We start from the raw sequence: 18,748 nt of genomic DNA, 5'->3' as shown, positions 1-18,748 counted from the left end.
TTGGAATGGGTACAAAATATGTATCTCTTCCAGTCAGTTGGCCGGTAGCTGTCTTCCAAATATCTTGCCATAACCGAGTGAGTGCCTCCAGAAGGGCATCCATTTGTTGAAACATCTCAGTGGGTATTCTGTCAATTCCTGGAGCCTTATTCTTCGCCAATTCCTTCAGTGCAGCTTCAACTTCTTCCTTCAATACCATTGGTTCTTGATCATATGCCACCTCCTGAAATGGAGGAAGATCAACCAGTTCTTTTTGATGCAGTGACTCTGTGTATTCCTTCCATCTTCTTTTGATGTTCTCTGCATCATTCAATATTTTGCCCATAGAATCTTTCAATATTGCAACTCGAGGCTTAAATTTTTCCCTCAGTTCTTTCAGCTTGAGAAATGCCAAGGGTGTTCTTCCCTTTTGGTTTTCTAACCCCAGGTTTTTGCACATTTCATTATAATAATTGACTTTGTCTTCTTGAACTGCTCTTTGAAATCTTCTGTTCAGCTCTTTTATCTTGTCATTTCTTTCATTCACTTTAGCTACTCTCCACTCAAGAGCAAGTTTCAGAGTCTCTTCTGACATTCATTTTGGTCTTTTTTTCCTTTCTTGTCTTTCAAATGACCTTTTGCTTTCTTCATGAATCATGTTCTTGATGTCAACCCACAATTCCTCTGGTTTTCAGTCACTGGTGTTCAGTGCATCAAATCTATTTTTTAGATGGTCTCTAAATTCAGGAGAGATATATTCAAGGTCATATTTTTGCTCTTGTGAACTTATTTTAATTGTCTTCAACTTCAAGTTGAACTTGCATATGAGCAATTGATGGTCTGTTCCACAATCAGCTCCTGACCTTGTTTTGGCTCTTTCTACAGGTGTAGTCAATCTGATGCCTGTGTACTCCATCTCATGAAGTCCCTGTGTATAGCTGCTGTCTATGTTGTTGAAAAAAGGTTCTTGCAATGAATAAGTCATTTGTCTTGCAAAATTATATCATGGATTTCCAGCATTATTTCTATCATCAAGGCCACATTTTCCAGCCACCAGTGATTCTTCATTTTTTCCAACTTTTGCATTTCAATCACCAGTGATAATCAACACATCTTGATTGCATATTTGGTCAATTTACTAATTACAATTATTAAATTATTTATTTTGTGTCTTGAGGAAATGACAGGGTGGAAGTGTGGCTGGATATAAGTGCATTTACAATGCAGATGGACATTTAAAAGTCCATGTCTTTTCATTGCTCTCCTTTTGATAGGAGCGGCCTGTATACTTCTCTCTATCTCCTAGCCTCTCCTCCAAATTCTCCTTGAGCACCTCCCATCAGACAGACTTTTTTCTTGCATCCACTGGGTGACACCAACAATTTTCCTTCCCAAAATGCCATTTTCCCCCATTGACTGCACTAGGATTCTCTGGGGTGGGCAAAGGCAACCAGCTATATGTCACACCTCCACATAGCTTACTCCCATCTGGCTTACCAGAGTAGGAAGTGTTGGGAAATGGCTAGGACATTTTTAAAGAAAATAATTTATTTTTACAGTGCAATGGATGGCTTTTATATGGCTTTTCTAGCCATGATCTTTTAGCTCTCAGCAAATGATTGGGTAAGACTACGCAAATAAGGTGCATGTGACCCACCAAGGGTATTGGGCAGCCTGATAAAAATGCAAATAAGGTCCATGGAACTTTTGTGAAGGTAGAACCATGCAATAAGTTCATGGAACCATTTTGGGGGTGGGATCATGCAAATAAGGTGTATGAACTCTAATGAGGGGATTGGTCAGGTTTGTCATCCTACTAGGCTTAAAATGAACCATCCCAGAGGTGGAAGTAGAAGACCACTACCACCAAGAAGAAGAGATGGGAGTGGAGCATGTCCTTTGGCTCTAGGGTCCCTGCACTGAGAACCTCCTAAATCCAGGAAACAGAAAGAGAGCTGTAACACTGGAGATGGTGTGAGATGATGAGAAGTGGTGGCAGAGAAATGGCAGCAGCAGAACTAAGAGACTGGCACAAGATGGTGCAGTGGGGTTCCAGGCCTACGGAGCAAGGCAATTACAGTGGGTGTGCCAACTCATGGAGCCAAAGAGCTGAGTGCCGCTGGGCAGGAGAGTTGCTGGTGGAGTGGAGTGCCTTTGGGTACTTGTCTGTGGAGTTAGGCTTGCTGATTCACGGCGGGAGAAAGCTGAGTGCCTTCAGACTGAAGCTTACTGATAAAGTGGGGTGGCCCCCAGGCAGTTATTGGAGGAGTTAAAAAGCTTTGTAACACTTGTCTGATCAGTGCAGAGAATGTACTGAGGGGCCAAGGGCCAGAGAGAGGCCCGCCTCTGGGCATGGTTGAGAGCCTGTCTTGATCAAAGAACTGTGTCCTGAATTCTTCCCGATCCTGAATTATAGCCTGTTAATGCCCCAATACATCCTATAACTGTAACTATGGCCTGTGAGTTCTGTGTGGACATTGCAATGAATTCTTGAACTTGGCAGAGAAGTAGAGAATGACTGGGAGGGATGTTTGGAGTCAGATCTGATAGAAAGGTTGGAAAGAGGATACATGTTTGATTCAGTCTCCCCCTGTGAAGTTAAAAGAGGTCTAATGCTGTCACCATATCATTTTTTCAATTTTATTAATTTATTTTTTGTTGAAAATATGTACAACAGAACATAACCAATTCAACAATTTCTACATGTACAATACACTGACTTTGATTACATTCTTCAAGTTGTATGGCCATTCTCATCCCTTTTTATGAATTGTTCTCCCCCCAGTAACATAAACTTATAGCCACTTAAGCTACCTATCTAAACTTTTGAGTTGTTGTCAGTGATCCTATATAGATAGTTTTTTTTTTTTTTTTTTAAAGAGTACAATACTCAAGGCAGACATTCTTTGATAAGTTAAACTATTGTTTTATTTAAGGAAGACTTCAGGGGATATTTTTGGTTTAAGGTTTAAAGATTATCTCATGGTGATAGTTTTGGAAATTCATCAAGTCTCAGTGGCTCCAGAAATGCAGGATTTTGTGAGAATTTTAAATTCTGTTCTACAATTTCCCCCTTTTGAGCAGGATTTTGTCCAGTCCCCTCAGTAGACCACATGCACCTATTTACAGAGTCCCACCTAATCATTTGATGGTAATTACAAGACCATGGCTAGAAAGGCCATATATAAGTCCAGTTTAAGTCACTGGGCACTAGGCACCATCCCATTCTTCTGGTGTCATGGCAAAGGAGGGAGTTGTTGATGGAAGCAATTAGCCACACATTCAATTTCTTCTTCCTATTAGGTTTGGGTTTAGTATTCCTGACTCTACTTCATCCTCTGTTTCTCTAGGCAAATAGAGACCAGTTTTTGTACCTTGGGTGGCAAGGTTTTAAGACCCCAGAAGACACAACAAACTAAGAGGTAGAACAGAAACACTAAACATATTAGGCCAATTAATTGGGATATTCCATGAACAATGACCCTAAATCTTCAAACCAAGAAATCAAATCCCATGCTCATGCTGTACATAAGCAGCCTCAGAAGCTTCTCTTGTGTGTGTGTGTGTGTGTGTGTGTGTATGTATGTGAACATAGATAGCACACATTTGCCAATTCAACTTTTTACACTGTACAGCTTACTGACGTCAATTACATGAATTGGCTATGCAACTTTTATCCTTAATAAATGCAAATTTTTCTTCACCATAAACAGGATCTCAGTGCCTCGTAAGCAATAGTTCCCTTCTCCCTCCCTCCTGCCCCTGGTAACCACTAACAATCTTTGGTCACCATATATTTACCTGTTGACTGGAATTCCCAGTGAGTTCAGGGCAACACTCCCACTAAGGACTGAGAGAGTGCAGAAATGACCCAGAGCCATGCTCTGTGACTTGGATTTGTACTAAGAGGGAGTCCTGAGGCAGAAGCTGGACAGATAGGACAGAAAGAGAGAGAGAGAGAGAGAGAGAGAGAGAGAGAGAGAGAGAGAGAGAACTGCACCACTTTAAAGCTATACACAAGTTTTATACTGAAGTACACAAAAGGGGCATCCTGCCAGGCTCACATAACCTTTGACTCTCATTCTTGCACACCTGTGTTCCAGGAAGTAGAGCTTTGGGTCCAGTTGTCCTTGTAAATCTCTTGGAGCTGTTTCAAGGCATGGCTTACAGCCCAGCATGCCCACAAAAACAATGATCAGAATGAGACAGCCAGATAAGTCCCTGGAGTGGTGTTATCAGGACTTTTTTTGAGGTATGCAGTGTTTATCCTATATTCCACCCCACATATGCTAAGATTGTCCTTACAATCTTATCGCTCCAGTCTTCTTCAGTACTCCCTGAGCCAAGGCAGCAGAGGTATGGTGCAGCCATACACCACAATTACAATATAAGCAACAGCAACACATCACAATAAAAACACAAAATCTAAGGAAAGATAAAAGGATATGATGCCAAAAGGCAGAGAGAGATTGAAACTGCTTTAGGAGGCTGCTGTTTGATCAGTAAAAGAGAACACTTCATGCATTGGCATTAGCTGGGTCTATCAGCCATGGTAGAACAGTCAAGGAGGACAAAGACAGTTCTCCACAAACTCAGCAATTGCTGTGTTTACAGAGCTTGGCTACAGTTTGGCCCAGTCAGCAAACAGGAAGGGGTCACTAACCTATGGATGGAAAGACGTTTATTAGGCACTAAAACAGGTAGGTCATGTTCATCTAATAAAAGGCATTATACCTGAGGATCTTAACTCAGAACTGTTCCAGCTTGAGGAGACATCCCTGGTTTGTAATACCGTATTCACTGTCCTAGAGGTTCAGTTTTGGAGGGGAGGTCTGAGAAGAGCAAGAGGGAATTACAATAATTCAAAGAGACATAAATAATATTTCTTTGGACATACACAAACCTGGATTATGCACCTTTATGGTTTTTGGTGGCCTTGGGTATAAAAATGGGGGTAACCTTTAAATTCTGCTCTAGGCCTAAGCCCCATGGTGCAGAAAAGACAAACCAATGGGGCCCTGTTTGCCAAATCTAGAGTAAGGTGACTATAGTGTCTCCAGTGACTAAGTCTTGTGGCAAGGGCAAAAGCAAGTTACCCTGTGCTCCTGTCTGGGGTAGCCCTGTATCTTCAGAGGGTTCTTGCACCTGGATTAGTAGGGTGGTGGCTGGTTCCTGAGTCAATAGTGTATGTGTACTTGAGTGCCTTTGTGCTCAAATTCACTTAAGGCCCTAATTGCATCCGGGAGCCTCTTAGTTCATCCTGTGAATGGCTGAGTTTCTCGTCTCAATTGCTTCTTCAATAAGCCATTCATTCTTTCTATCAGGCCAGCTGTGCCAATATATGTTATTCTGGTCTGCCCAGTCCTGCACTGTATCACAGGTTATCAGTGAGTATTCTTTCAACCCTGATGCTGTGTTATTCTTCATATAGTCCAGCTTCTTAGATTATTTTCTCAGCATACAGATTGAATAAGTATGGTAAAAGGGTACAACCCTGATGTACTTCCTTCCTGACTTTAAATCGTGCAGTAGCCCCTTGTTTTGCTCAAACAACAACCTCCTGGTCTACATACAGATTCCTCAGGAGCACAATTAAGTGTTCAGAATGTGGAATGTACAAAGTACGAATTTAGAAATATTGGAAGTTGACAAAAATGAAATGAACACATAAAGATTGCTATCATAGGTTTTAGTGAGCTGAAATGGACTGATTTTGGCCATTTTGAGTCCGATAATCATACAATCTGCTATTCTGGGAATAAAACATTGAAGAGGAATGGCATGGCATTCATCGTCACAAAGATTGATTGTTTCGAGATATATCCTGAAGTACAATGCTGTCAGTGATAGAATACTATCCATATGCCTACAAGGAAGACCAGTCAATGCTACTATTATTCAAATGTACACACCAAGCACTAAAACCAAAGATAAGGAAATTGAAGATTTTCACCAACTTCTGCAATCTGAAATTGACCAAACATGCAATCAAGATGTATTGATTATTACTGGTGATTGGAATGTAAAAGTTGGACACAAAGAAGAATCACAGGTAGTTGAAAAATATGGCCTTGGTGATAGACATGACACTGGAGATCACATGACAGAATTTTGCAAGACCAACAACTTATTTATTGCAAATACCTATTTCCAATAACACAAATGGCAGCTAAACACATGGACCACGCCAGATGAAATACAGAAGAATCAGATCAATTACATCTGTGACAATTGGCAAGGGAGAAGCTCAATATCTTCAGTCAAAACAAGTCTAGGAGTTGACTGTGGATCAGACCATCAATTTCTCATATGCAAGTTCAAGTTGAAGATGAAGGCAATTAAAATAAGTTCACAAAAGCCAAAATATGACCTTGATTATATCCCACCTGAATTTAGAGATCATTTAAAGAATAGATTTGATTCATTGAACACCAGTGACTGAAAACCAGAAGAACTGTGGGATGACATCAAGAACACCATCCATGAAGAAAGCAAGAGATCATTCAAAAGGCTGAAAAGGAAGAAAAGACCCAAATGGATGTCAGAGGAGACTCTGAAACTTGTCCTTGAGTGGGGAGTAGCTAAAGTAAATGCAAGATATGATAAGATAAAAGAGCTGAACAGAAAATTTCAAAGAGCAGCTTGAGAAGACAACCAACTGGTATAATGAAATAAACAAAGACCTGGGGTTAGAAAACCAAAAGGGAAGAACACGCTCAGCATTTCTCCAAGTGAAAGAACTGAAGTAAAAGTTTAAGCCTCAAGTTGCAATATTGAAGATTTTATGGGCAATATATTGAATGATGCAGGAAACATCAAAAGAAGATGAAAGGAGTACACAGCGTCATTGTACCAAAATGAATTGATCTATGTTCATCCATTTCAGGAGGTGGCATATGATCAAGAACCAATGGTATCAAGAACTTCAGGAAGAAGTTGAAGCTGCACGGAAAGAATTGGCAAAAAAACAAGGCTCCAGGAATGGATAGAATACCCATTGAGATGTTTGAACAAATGGATGATGTGCTGGAGGCACTCACTTGGCTATGCAAAGAGATTTGGAAGATAGCTACCTAGCCAACTGACTGGAAGAGATCCATATTTGTACTCATTCCAAAGAAAAGTGATCCCATAAAATGTGGAAATTATCAAACAACATCATTAATATCACATGCAAGTAAATCTAACTGAAGATCATTCAAAAACAGTTGCAGCAGTATATTGACAGAGAACTTCCAGAAATGCAAGATGGATTCAGAAAAGGACAGGAATGAGGGATATCATTGCTGATGTCAGCCATCTGACATGGTATTCTTAGCTGATAGCAAAGAATACCAGAAAGATGTTTACTTATATTTTATTGACTATGCAAAAACACTTGATTGTGTAGATCATAACAAATTATGGACAACATTGAGAAGAATGGAAATTCCAGAACACCTGATTGTACCCACGAGGAACCTGTACATAGATCAGGAGGCTGTTGTTCAAACAGAACAACAGGACACTGCATGGTTCAAAATCAAGAAGGCATCAAGGTTGTAACCTTTCACCATACTTATTCAACTTGTGTGCTGAGCAAATAATCTGAGAACCTGGATTATATGAAGAAGAATGTGGCATCAGGATTGGAGAAAGACAAATTAACAACTTGTGATATGCAGATGACTCAACTTTACTTGCTGAAAGTGAGGATGACTTGAAGGACTTACTGATGAAGATTAAAGACTGCAGTCTGCAGTATGGATTATAGCTCAATATAAAGAAAACAAAAATCCTCACAACTGGTCCAATAAACAGCTTCACGATAAATGGAGAAAAGATTGAAGTTGTCAAGGGCTTCAAATCACTTGGTTCTTCAATCAGCGCCAATAGAACCAGCAGTCAAGATATCAGACGATCTATATAGCATTGGGCAAATCTTCAGACATAGGCATTGACCTCTTTCAAGTGCTGAAGAGCAAAGATGTCTTCTTGAAGACTAAGGTGCAGTTTTGGGTTACCTAGTACCACTCTGACAGGAATATGCCACAAATGGGGTGGCTTTAACAAACAGTAGTTTATTCTTACAATTTGAAGGCTTTAAGTCCGAGTTCAAAGTACCAGGCTCTAGGGGCTGGGTAAAAGCCCCTCAACCTTGGCCTTCAGCTCTGCCTCCTGCACCCACCCCACTGCAGCTAGAGGCTTGTCTTCACTCAGCTGCTGGCTGCTGAGGCTGACAAGCTAAAGGCTGACAAGTAAAAAAGCACAGTCCCGATGTTACCAAACCATGTGGCAGGCCATTCATTCAAGTCCATTAAAATTCCCAGGATTGGCAGAACTTGGCAGGCTTCTGAACAACTCGACTACATTCAGGTTTCAAGCGTGCCGTAAGCTAGAGACCATTCCCAAAGCTGTTTCTTATATATAGGAAGCAGACCACATACCCAAAGCAACTACTCAGCTGCTCCAATAAATTCCACCATGGAGTTAATTACCAAAATCACTATGGGGAATGACTACATTCAGCTGCCCAACCACTCAACCAGGTTCAGCCAACTTGACACACAAATTTAATCACCACAGTGCACCTAACCCAAGCCATGGTATTTTCAATCATCTCATATGTGTGTGAGAGCTGGACAATGAATAAGGAAGACCAAAGATGAGTTGATGCTTTTGAGTTGTGGTGTTGGAGAAGAATGCTTAGAGTACCATGGACAGCTAAAAGAACTAACAAATCTGTCCTGGAATAAGTGCAGCCAGAATACTCCTTGGAAGTGAGAATGGCCAGACTAGGTCTCACCTACTTTGGTTATGTTGTCAGAGGAACCATTTCTTGTATCAGGCTTAGTTAAGTGAAGGGTCAGTGTGGAAGGTGATGGCCCTCAATGAGATGGACTGACAACAGTGACTGCAACAATGAGCTCAGGTATAGCAAGTTTTATGAGGCTGGTTCAGAACCTGGCAGTGTTTTGTTCTGCTGTGCATATGGTCACTATGAGTCAGAGACAACTTGATGGTACCTAACAACAACAACAATGGGCAAAATATTGAATGATGTAAGAAGCATCAAAAGAAGAGTGAAGGAATAGACAGAGTCACTGTACAAAAAATAATTGGTTGTCATTTAACTATTTCAGGAGGTGGAATTTGATCAAGAACCAATGTTATTGAAGTAAAAAGTCCAAGCTGCACTAAAGGAATTGGTGAAAAACAAGGCTCTAGGAATTGACAGAACTCCCATTGAGATGCTTCAACAAATGGATGTTGTTATGGATGCACTTACTTGTCTGTGACAAGAAATTTTTAATACAGCACCTTTCTCAAAAATCCATTTACCACAGATGTGTGGGTTTATTTCTGGATTCTTTTTTCTATTCCATTAGAATAATGGAATAGAATATTCTTTAAAATATTGTCTTCCAATCCATGAGTACAGAACATCTTTCCATTTGTTTATGTCTTCTTTAATCTCTTTATGCAGTGTTTTATAATTTTCACTGTAGAAGTCCTTCACATCCTGGTTAGATTTATTCCTAGGTAGTTTATTCTTTTAGATGCTATTGTAAATGGAATTGTGTCCCTAATTTCCCTTTCAGATTTCTCATTGCTGGTGTATAGAAACCTAACTGATTTTTGTTTATTGACCTTGTACCCTGCAACTTTGCTAAATTCCTCCATTAGCTTTCTTGTGGATTCTTTGAGATTTTCTATATATAGGATCATATCATCCACAAATAGAGATAATTTTACTTCTTTTTTTCTGATTTAGATAACTTTTATCTCTTTTACTTGTCTTATTACCCTGGCTAAGACTTCAAATACAATATTGAATAGAGGTGGCAAGAGTGGGCAATCTTGTCTTATTCCTGACATCAAAAGGAAAGCTTTCAATCTTTCTCTGTTAAGTGTAATGTTGACTATTGATTTTTCATATATGCTCTTAATCATATTGAGGAACTTCATTTCTATTCCAATATTGTTGAGGATTTTCATCAAGAAAGAATGATGGATTTTATCAAATGCCTTTTCTTGCTTGAGATATTTCTAATTCTTTTCTAGGTAGCAATGCTTGTGGACGCTTTCCAGTGACTACAAGATTGGCAACCATCTGTGAGTAATGATTACAATCCAATGTGCCAAGTGCTATAAGAGAGGATTATGAATTCAGCTCTATGGGAAGACAGAGGAGTGAACCATGAATTCATTGTGGAATGTTAATCTTACTGAGTCTGGCCATTCAGTTTCTTCAGCAGCCACCACTGGTCACTAGTGGTTGCCTCAGTGTCACTGGGAAGGAATCATACCAATATGTAATCTGGTGTTTAGTGACATGATGGTTCTGAGTTCATGCTCTAAAGCCTAAGTGACTGTGTTTTAAACTCATCTTGTAACTTGACCCAGTTGCTTATAGTAACTGGTAGCATAGTGCCTAAGGCACTTGACTGCTAACCAGAAGGCTGGCGGTTCAAACCCACCAGCCACTCCTTGGAAGGAAGGTTGGGCAATCTACTTCCATGGTGATAATGCCTCGGCAACCCAAGGAGGGGTCGCTTGAGTCGGGGCCGACTCAACAGCACATAACAACACAACACAACAAGATGGGGATAAGACTCCCCATAGGTGTCACTGTGAAGTTAAATAACTAAAACATATCAATTCTTAAAAAACTTCCCTGTCACATAGTAAGTTCTCAAGAGATTTTAGCTACTAGTATTGGCCTGTGGGCTCCTTCAGACTAGAGGCACAGAGCTTAGAGGAGAAACAGAAGCAGATAAAGGAAGTATGTATTGAGGTTCTCTTAGGCTCTGGGCTTCTCAGACACATACTCTCCATACTCTGGCCTTGGCATAGGCAAAGTTATCCCCAACTGCTCAAATTGCTCAGGACTGATACCTTTCTTGCCATCCTCAGCCTAGGTTCTCTTTCCTGGAATGCCTAGGTTTTACTACTCACCATGTGATTGGCCTCTCAGGAAGAGCTCTCTGGTTACGTCCATCCAATATACCACCAAAGGTACACTCTGTCAAATGGAAGGTGCAGTTGTCCTCAGATCCAAAATGTTATGTGATACTGTCTTGGAAGAATAATGACAGCATTGACTATGAATCTTGGGTTAAGAAGTATTTCAACAATCGACTCATTTTTATGAGCAAAGACTTGGCTCTTTCCATCAATGCATCTCAGCAGCAGGACAGTGGCTTCTACTTCCTGGAGGTCACTGAAGAGTCTGGGATATTATGCAAAATGAAGTTCCAAGTTTCTGTATATGGTGAGTCAGCTTGTCCTGTCCCTGACTCCACCAGGGCTTGTATTTTCTGCACCTTTCTGATCAGAATCTCTGCTTGTAGATCACGTTGAAAAGCCCCGCTTGCAGGAGCAGAGGAAGACCCTGGACAGTGGAATGTGCCAAATAGCTCTGTCCTGCTTGGTCTCCAAGGGTGAGAATGTGACCTATGCTTGGTACAGAGGGAGCAAGCTGATCCAGACATCAAGGAACCTCACCCATCTGGTGGAGCAGATCCATGCCAACAGCTCATACACTTACACCTGCAACGTCAGCAACCTTGTCAGCTGGAAAAGCGATACCTTCAACCTCACCCAGGGATGTCTGAGTGCCCATCAGAGTAAGAAGGCCACTTTGGGCTATCACAGGGGCTCAAGGTATTGGGCCTCTTGTATGCAAGAGAGACCTGGTATGAGATCCTTGGCTGCATCTCCCAGTGCCTTATAGCCCTTTTCTCAGGGAATCTTGACCTTTAGGCACACAGTCCTGGTCAAGTAAGGCCTGTCCTAGTCTGGGAAGAGCTTTATCCCCATGAAGAATCTCTTTCTGGGAGATATAAGTTTTCCGTTGTTGTTGAGCCACAGTCCTGCAATGGCTCCTAACTATTATTTTATTCTTCTGAGACACTGAGGGAAACCTGCTTCCTCCTTCTGAGTGATAATTTGCCCAAAGCTATATAGTTCCCCAAGAGAAAACTACACTGCACGACAGTAACCTAGGCAGTGATTTCTTGGTTTATGCTTATGTTCATCCTGAGAGTTGCCCTGAGTTAAGTTTGCATCACTTTTTATCAGATAAACAAAGATCTAATGGGCCATCAGCATGGGCATTACAGGGAAAAAACCAAATGCAGTCCTTATCCTTAAGAAACTTGTACTAAAATCTGGACAACAAAACTAAGTACTTGTGGGCAAAAAGGAAGTGAATAAGATTGAGGTACAATGTGTAGTGACAAGGACACTGGCTTTTGGGGTCAAGAATAGGCTTTGCCATTACTAGCTTTGTGCTTTCAGGCAAATTCATTAACTCCTCTGAGCCTCATTTTTTTCTCTTGGGTAAGATAGGGATGATAATAATAAGTCCTTCACAGGATTGTTATTAAGATTAAATTAGATAATGTTTGTAAAGAACCTAGTCAACCAGCATCTGGAACATTTAATCCTATTCCCTTCCCTTCTTGTTGGTTTGGACTATGTATCAGGCTACATGCACGACACATTGTTAGATGCAGAAGTTCAAATAAGGAAGAGCAGTGAAGTTAGGAGTAGCAGGAAGATGAAATGGGAGAGAATCCTGGCACTCAGTAGGTACAGAAGAAATGTGTTGAGCTAAAAATCAATGAATAGCTATACAGCAGAGGTTTTACGTAGGTTAGTTCATGTAATAGGAGCTCTGGTGGTTTAGTGCCTAAGGCATTTGACTACTAACCAGAAGACTCCTGTAATTAACCCCCATAGGTAGACAACATTACCCCTTTTTTACAGGATGAGAAAAGTGAGGCTCACAGAGGTTAAGTAAATTGCTCAAGGACACACAGTTTATGGAGTAGAATCTGAAATTGGCATGTCTGTCAGGTATTAACATTCAAGCTCTAGGCCTCACTCCAGGGGAGGACATCCAAATGAACAGAGAGAGACAACCTTTATGGTGAATTCATAGGGCATGTGGAAGCAGCTACACCAGAAACGAGTGTGGGTTTTGAGATCACCTATGCAGCAGACAAGTAGGAAGGGGCAGAGGGAGGGCTGAACTCTCAGTTCTCTGGCCTTTTGTGTTTCTTAGGATTCGAATTTCTGCACCTTATGGTGATCATTGTGATTCTGCTAGTCATACTATTCCTTGGCACCCTCACCTGCTTTTGTGTGTGGAGGAGGAAAATGAAGCAACCACGTAAGTGGAAGGTTTCCCTGGAGGTACTGTTGCCTGAGGCATTGGTATCAAGTGGCTTGGCCCTGTGGCTAGTGGGAGGTCTTATGGCTAGTGGGAGGTGCCTGGGAGTGCAGCACCTACTTTTCCTCAGGAGTATTGGGATATATGTGTGTGCATGGTGGCAGTGGTGGGGAGGGATACAGCAGTGGCTTGGCCCTTTCAAGGCATTTGACTGCCGACCAGAAGGTTCAAACCCACCAGCCACTCCATGGAAGAAAGATGGGGCAATCTACTTCTGTGAAGATTTACCACCTTGGAAACCCAATGGGGGTTGCTATGAGTCGGAATTGACTTGATGGCAGTGAGTGGTTTTTTTTTTTTTTTTTTGCCTCCTTCTCAGAACATATCTCAAGGTCTTGGCCATTTGGGGTGGAAGTAGAACCTGCCAGAAGTAGAAACCTGGACAGAATTCTCACTGGAGATCTCTGCAGTTGTGTTCTTTGCTTCCTTCCTCACATAGGTTACATCACAGAGGAATGTCTGACAATTTATGAAGAGATCAACAATCTGCAAAGCAGGAGAAATCAAGTATGGCACCCTAGGGGCTAGGGTCTCTCTCAACTTGTCTGGAAAATGCTTTTGAGTGGATGCATTCAAAGCAGGAGGACAAAGAGAACTGGACAATTGTCCTCCTCATGTGGTTCTTAATCTTCCCCAGCTATCTTCTTCCATCTGCCTCCTAGTTTTGGCGATGGAGGAAAGAGGAAAAGAAAAGGAGCAGAGGAGATGACAAGGTGGGCAGATGGGGTATCTTGTTGCAGAATGTAACTGCTGAAAAGGGATGGGGCACAACAGAAACCAATAGTGGAGGCAGAATGCTGCTGCTGGCGTCCCTGCATCTGCCCCATCTTGCCAGCTGGGCACATTCTTGTATCCAGAGCCTTCTTGAGAGCCTCTTGATCCTTGCCCAGGCTGGGGAAGATGCCAGTGTGACCAGCCAAAGCATAGCAGCTTTGTAGCTGACCCAGGGGCTACATTCTCTGCCTTTTAGGAAGAAGAAAGAATAACCAGGTTAACACAAAGGCAGTTCAGCTAGCACAGGCTACTCCAGGAATCTCTTTTTCAGCTCTCTGCAGGCAGTGGGCAACTCTGTCTGCCATGCAGGGGAGTGGAAGTATAAACATGGTATGGTGGCATCTGACCTCCTCTAACTTCACAATGGGGAATGAGAATCAATATCAACAGCCCAAGGCTGATTCTATGAGGTGCAGGTCAGACTTGCCTCCTCTCTCCAATCTTATTATTTTTTTTAAACCAATTCTGACCAAACCTCCTGCCCAAAGGCATTCAGTTTTCTTGGTCCATGGGCTGGGAAACTCACTGCGCTGTCTGCTACTGGTCTCTTGGTTTTGCTACATCAGCTGCCATCTGCTGCCATCATACCTCTGCTCCTGCCTCTCACTGTCTCCAGTGTTACAGCTCTCCATCTCCTGGGTGTAGGAGGTTCCTGGCTCAGGGACCTCAGGCCCAAAGTACGCATTCCACTCCTGTCTCTCCTTTCTTGGTGGTAGTGAAATCTCCCCTCTGCTTTGAAATTGGTTCTTTTAAGACTAGAGGGATGGCAAAACTGTCCAATCCCCTCACCAGGGTTCCATACACCTTATTTGCATGGTCCCACCCACATAAGCGTGCCATGCACCTTATTGTATTATTAGCAAGCTGTCCAATTCCTTTGGTGGGCCACAAGCCAGTTCTACCCAGTCATTTGGGGACATTTGCAAGACTATGGCTAAAGGACCATATTAACTAATGCACAGCATCACAGGAAGAGTAGGAAACCACAGAGGGTCTGCAAGGTGCCCCCACCTCTAACTGCTCTGTAGGGCAGGATGTGGTGACAGGCCTAGCATAAAACCTCTGACCTGTTTATCTTCTTCCTCCTCATAATTGACAGGCAGGGCCTACCAGGTGAAGGAGGGGGAGGAATTGTCATTTTCCACCATTCCTAGTGCTTGACCTCAGGAGATATTGCACCAAAAGTCACCTCTGGCAGATGAGGCCTTATATAGTGGACAAGCAGCTTCCCTGAGCTGTAGGTTTCAGCAGGATATTGCCCTCATCTGTTTCTTTGCCCCAACACTGAGGATATTATGGTGTGGGCAGAGTTGTGCTCTATGAATTCCTGACAACAGATCCATCTATCTACAGAAATTGAAGCTTGAGTGTTCACTAAAAACACTACCCTACCTCCTATTAACAAGACTTTAGATTAGGTAAAACAAAACAAAAATAGGGGAAAATATTATTAAGAGCAAAGGAAACCTTTTAGAGATTCAGGCTTGTTACCCTACTTCTGACTTGGAGTTCTTCCCTGACTGATTCCATTCCTCCCTGGCTTCTCCCTACTCTCTCCAGGGTCTAGTTGGAAGGGCTAAAATCAAGCTCATGTGGTCTCACTTTGGCTCAGCTCAGACGCTCTCTGTGGACACTTTCCACTGGTCTGGGCAGGAGGAAAAAGCAACAAACTCCTGTGTTTGGCCAGATGCCTGTGACTCTCAGCCTCCAGGGACAGCTGAGATTGCTCTGTTCTGCTTGGCTTCCTCCTGCTTCAGTTGGAGTTGAGCTCACACTTTGTTGAATGAGTGCTGCTGGACTCCAGTGGCTCCTTACCAGAGCTCAAACTGGCAGCATTTGCTCAGGGGGCAAGCAGCATCAAATAATTCCACCTGTAATCCCCTGTGGGGCAAGGGAAAGGGCCACTGTGCTCCCTGCCTTTGGCCTCCGGCCTAGGGCTCCATTCATCACTGTAGCTGCTTGAGGGGCTGGTCTGTGGCCAAGGGCAACCTGGATCCCAAGATTAGATCCAGATAGGGGCTTAAATGTGCTCAGTCTTTACAACATTCAAATCCTCTAAGTTGTATTACACTCATCACTGGTAAAGTAAGGCCCAGAGCATAGCCATACTCAATATCTAATGTGGCAGACTTAGTTGAAAACTCAGGCAATGAAAGGAAGGGCTTCTAAGTTACCAAAGTGAAGCAAGTGGCAGGAGCCTCTTGGGAGGATGGTCGATGAAATCTCGTCATGTCTGGGACATACTCACTCTTGACACTGCTCCACTGTGTGTCTGCTTTTTTTTTTTTTTTTTAAAAAAAAACTGTCTTTCCTGGGGTTAACCAATGAGAGAGATCTCTGAGGCCATGCCACCTCCCTCCCAGGCTTCTTTCCTTTGTGCTGTCTTTCCCAACTCATTCAAAATCTAGACAGACTTCATGTTACTGTATGCTCCCTTTACTGTTTCTTGTGCAGGAGCAGAGGCAGAATCCCCCAAGAGAAAGCAACACCATTTACTCCAGGATCCAGCCTCAGGTACCTCTCTGATTTTTCTAGTCCTTTCATACCTATGGTTTGATCTTCCAAATGGCTGTCAGACACTTACTCCCCGCCCCCCCTCTTTTTTTAAGTTAATTTTTTTATTATTTGTTTGATTTTTTTTTTTTAATTATGATTTGGGTGAAAATTTATAGAGTGAATTCACTTTCCATACAGCAGTTCACATACACTTTGTCTCATTACATTGACCACAATTCAGTACAATGCAGCAGTTCCCCTCCCACTTCCTACCAACTGTCACCTCTTCCCTCTGTCCATCCCTCCATGTACTCCTGCCCCCTGAACTGTCTCCCTGTACATAAACAGCCCTTCTTTCTCCTATGATTGTTCTCCCCAAGGAGTGTATCTACCTCAGGTAAATGTTCAACTCATATGCCTGTCTTTTGTTTGGCTGGAAGCCACAGATGTGGGTTCAATTCCAGACCTGAAGGGCAGCTAGGGGCCATAGTCTCTGTGGTTCCACCAGGCTCTATCAGACTGGCAAACCTGGTCCTCCCACCTTTTTTTTTTTTTTTCTAAATGATTTTGAGTTTTGTTCCACATTGTTCTCCCTCTCCATCCAGGATCTCCTACATAGATCCCCCTCTGAGTGGTTGACAGGGGTAGGTGGGCACCATTTAGTTCTTCTGATCCCATAGTTGTGCAGGTTGAGGATCGCATGGTGTACCAGTCACTAGGACTGTTTCCATGAATCTTTGTTTTTCTTCACTCTTCTTTGCTCTGGATGAGGAGAGACCCATCATTGCATCTAGATGGCTGCTTGCAAGCTTTTAAGATCCCAGCTGCTACTCGCAAAAATATGAGGTGGAACAATGTTTTGTGCAGTATGTTATGCCAATTGAGCTTGATGTCCCCTGTGACTATGGTCCTGAGCCCACAGGTTCAACTGCTCGGTCCCTCTGGGTAGCTGGCTATAACCAATGAATGACTACAACCTTGCCTCTTGTCAGCTCTACTATACACCTGAGAATTCTGATCATACAAATACACTTCTAGGACCATTGTCTGCCAACCCTATACATGGTCTTGGGTATACTCCCTGCTGCATAGATACACCTAATAGTTCAGCCTGTCCACCCATCTATTCACCTGTATACCCATGTTTGCCTTCACTGACAACGCAGAACTGTATGTGCAAAAGGGTTCATCTTTGTTGTCTGCACCTCCCATTATACCTCTCTATGTCTTCCTCTTCCTCAGTGCCACCATGTTGATCACTCACATTTGGCACATTGCCCTTCTCTTCACCTAAATCAATGCTTATCTCTATCTATCTAACAGTATTCCCTACCCTACCCTCCCACCCCTGGTAACCAACAAAGAAAATTTCCTTCCATAGATAAATCTTTCCTTGATTTTTACAATAATGGACGAATACAATATTTGTCCTTCTGTGATTGACTTATTTCACTCAGCATGATGTCCTCCAAGTTCATCCACATTATGTGGTGTTTTGCAGATTCTAGGTTATTCTTTAGGGTTGGATAGTATTCCATTGTGTGTATGTACCAAAGTTTGGTTATCCATTCCTCAGTTGATGGACACCTAGTTTGTTTCCATCTTTTGGTTATTGTAAATAGTGCTGCAATGAACATGAGTGTGCATATGTCTGTCTTGTCATGGCTCTCACTTCTTTAGAATATATACCTAGTGATGGAATGGCTGGATCAAATGGTACTTCTAATTCCAAGTTTTGAAGGAATCATCATACTCTTTCCACAGTGGTTGTACCATTTTACAGTCCCATCAGCAGTGTGTGAGAGTCTCAATCTCTCCACATCCTTGCCAGCATTTATTATTTTGTGTCTTGTTGAACTTTGCTACTAGTGCTGGAGCAATATGGTATCTCGTTGTTTTGATTAGCATCTCTCTAATGGCTAATGATCGTGAGCCATTTCTGCATATGTTTGTTGGTCGCTTGAATATCCTCCTTGGTGAAGTATCTATTCATGTCTTCTGCCCATTTTTTAATTGGATTGTTTGTCTTTTTGTTATTGAGGTATTGGAGTTTTCTATAAATTCTAGACATAAGTCCCTTGTCACATATATCATCACCAAATATTTTTTTCCAATCTGTAAGTTCTCTTTTGACTCCTTTGGGGAAGTCCTTGGAAGCACATAAAAATTTAATTTTTAGAAGGTCCCATTCATCTAGTTTATTTTCTGCTGTTTGTGCATTTTGGGTTATACTTGATAGTCTGTTTATGCCATATATTAGGGTCCCCAAATATGCCCTTA

The 18,748-nt window shown here is 42.2% G+C and overlaps 1 protein-coding gene across 1 annotated transcript in view; it reads left to right on the top strand.

Moving 5' to 3' along the window:
* Positions 1-18,748, top strand: part of CD244 (CD244 molecule) — a 46,789-nt gene that overhangs the window by 16,592 nt on the left and 11,449 nt on the right. Inside the window, exons 2-7 of the mRNA XM_007947794.1 lie at positions 10,024-10,074; positions 10,904-11,233; positions 11,313-11,588; positions 13,031-13,161; positions 13,652-13,705; positions 16,427-16,486. Of these exons, the coding sequence (XP_007945985.1) occupies positions 10,024-10,074; positions 10,904-11,233; positions 11,313-11,588; positions 13,031-13,161; positions 13,652-13,705; positions 16,427-16,486 (902 nt within the window). The remainder of the gene's footprint in view (positions 1-10,023; positions 10,075-10,903; positions 11,234-11,312; positions 11,589-13,030; positions 13,162-13,651; positions 13,706-16,426; positions 16,487-18,748) is intronic.

Source organism: Orycteropus afer, unplaced genomic scaffold (genome assembly GCF_000298275.1).
Source record: "Orycteropus afer afer isolate SDZICR_OR568_19922 unplaced genomic scaffold, OryAfe1.0 scaffold00193, whole genome shotgun sequence".
In the NCBI taxonomy this organism is placed as follows: domain Eukaryota; kingdom Metazoa; phylum Chordata; class Mammalia; order Tubulidentata; family Orycteropodidae; genus Orycteropus; species Orycteropus afer.
Note: the sequence above shows the minus strand (reverse complement) of the source record. Positions and strands in the feature narration are given on the sequence as shown.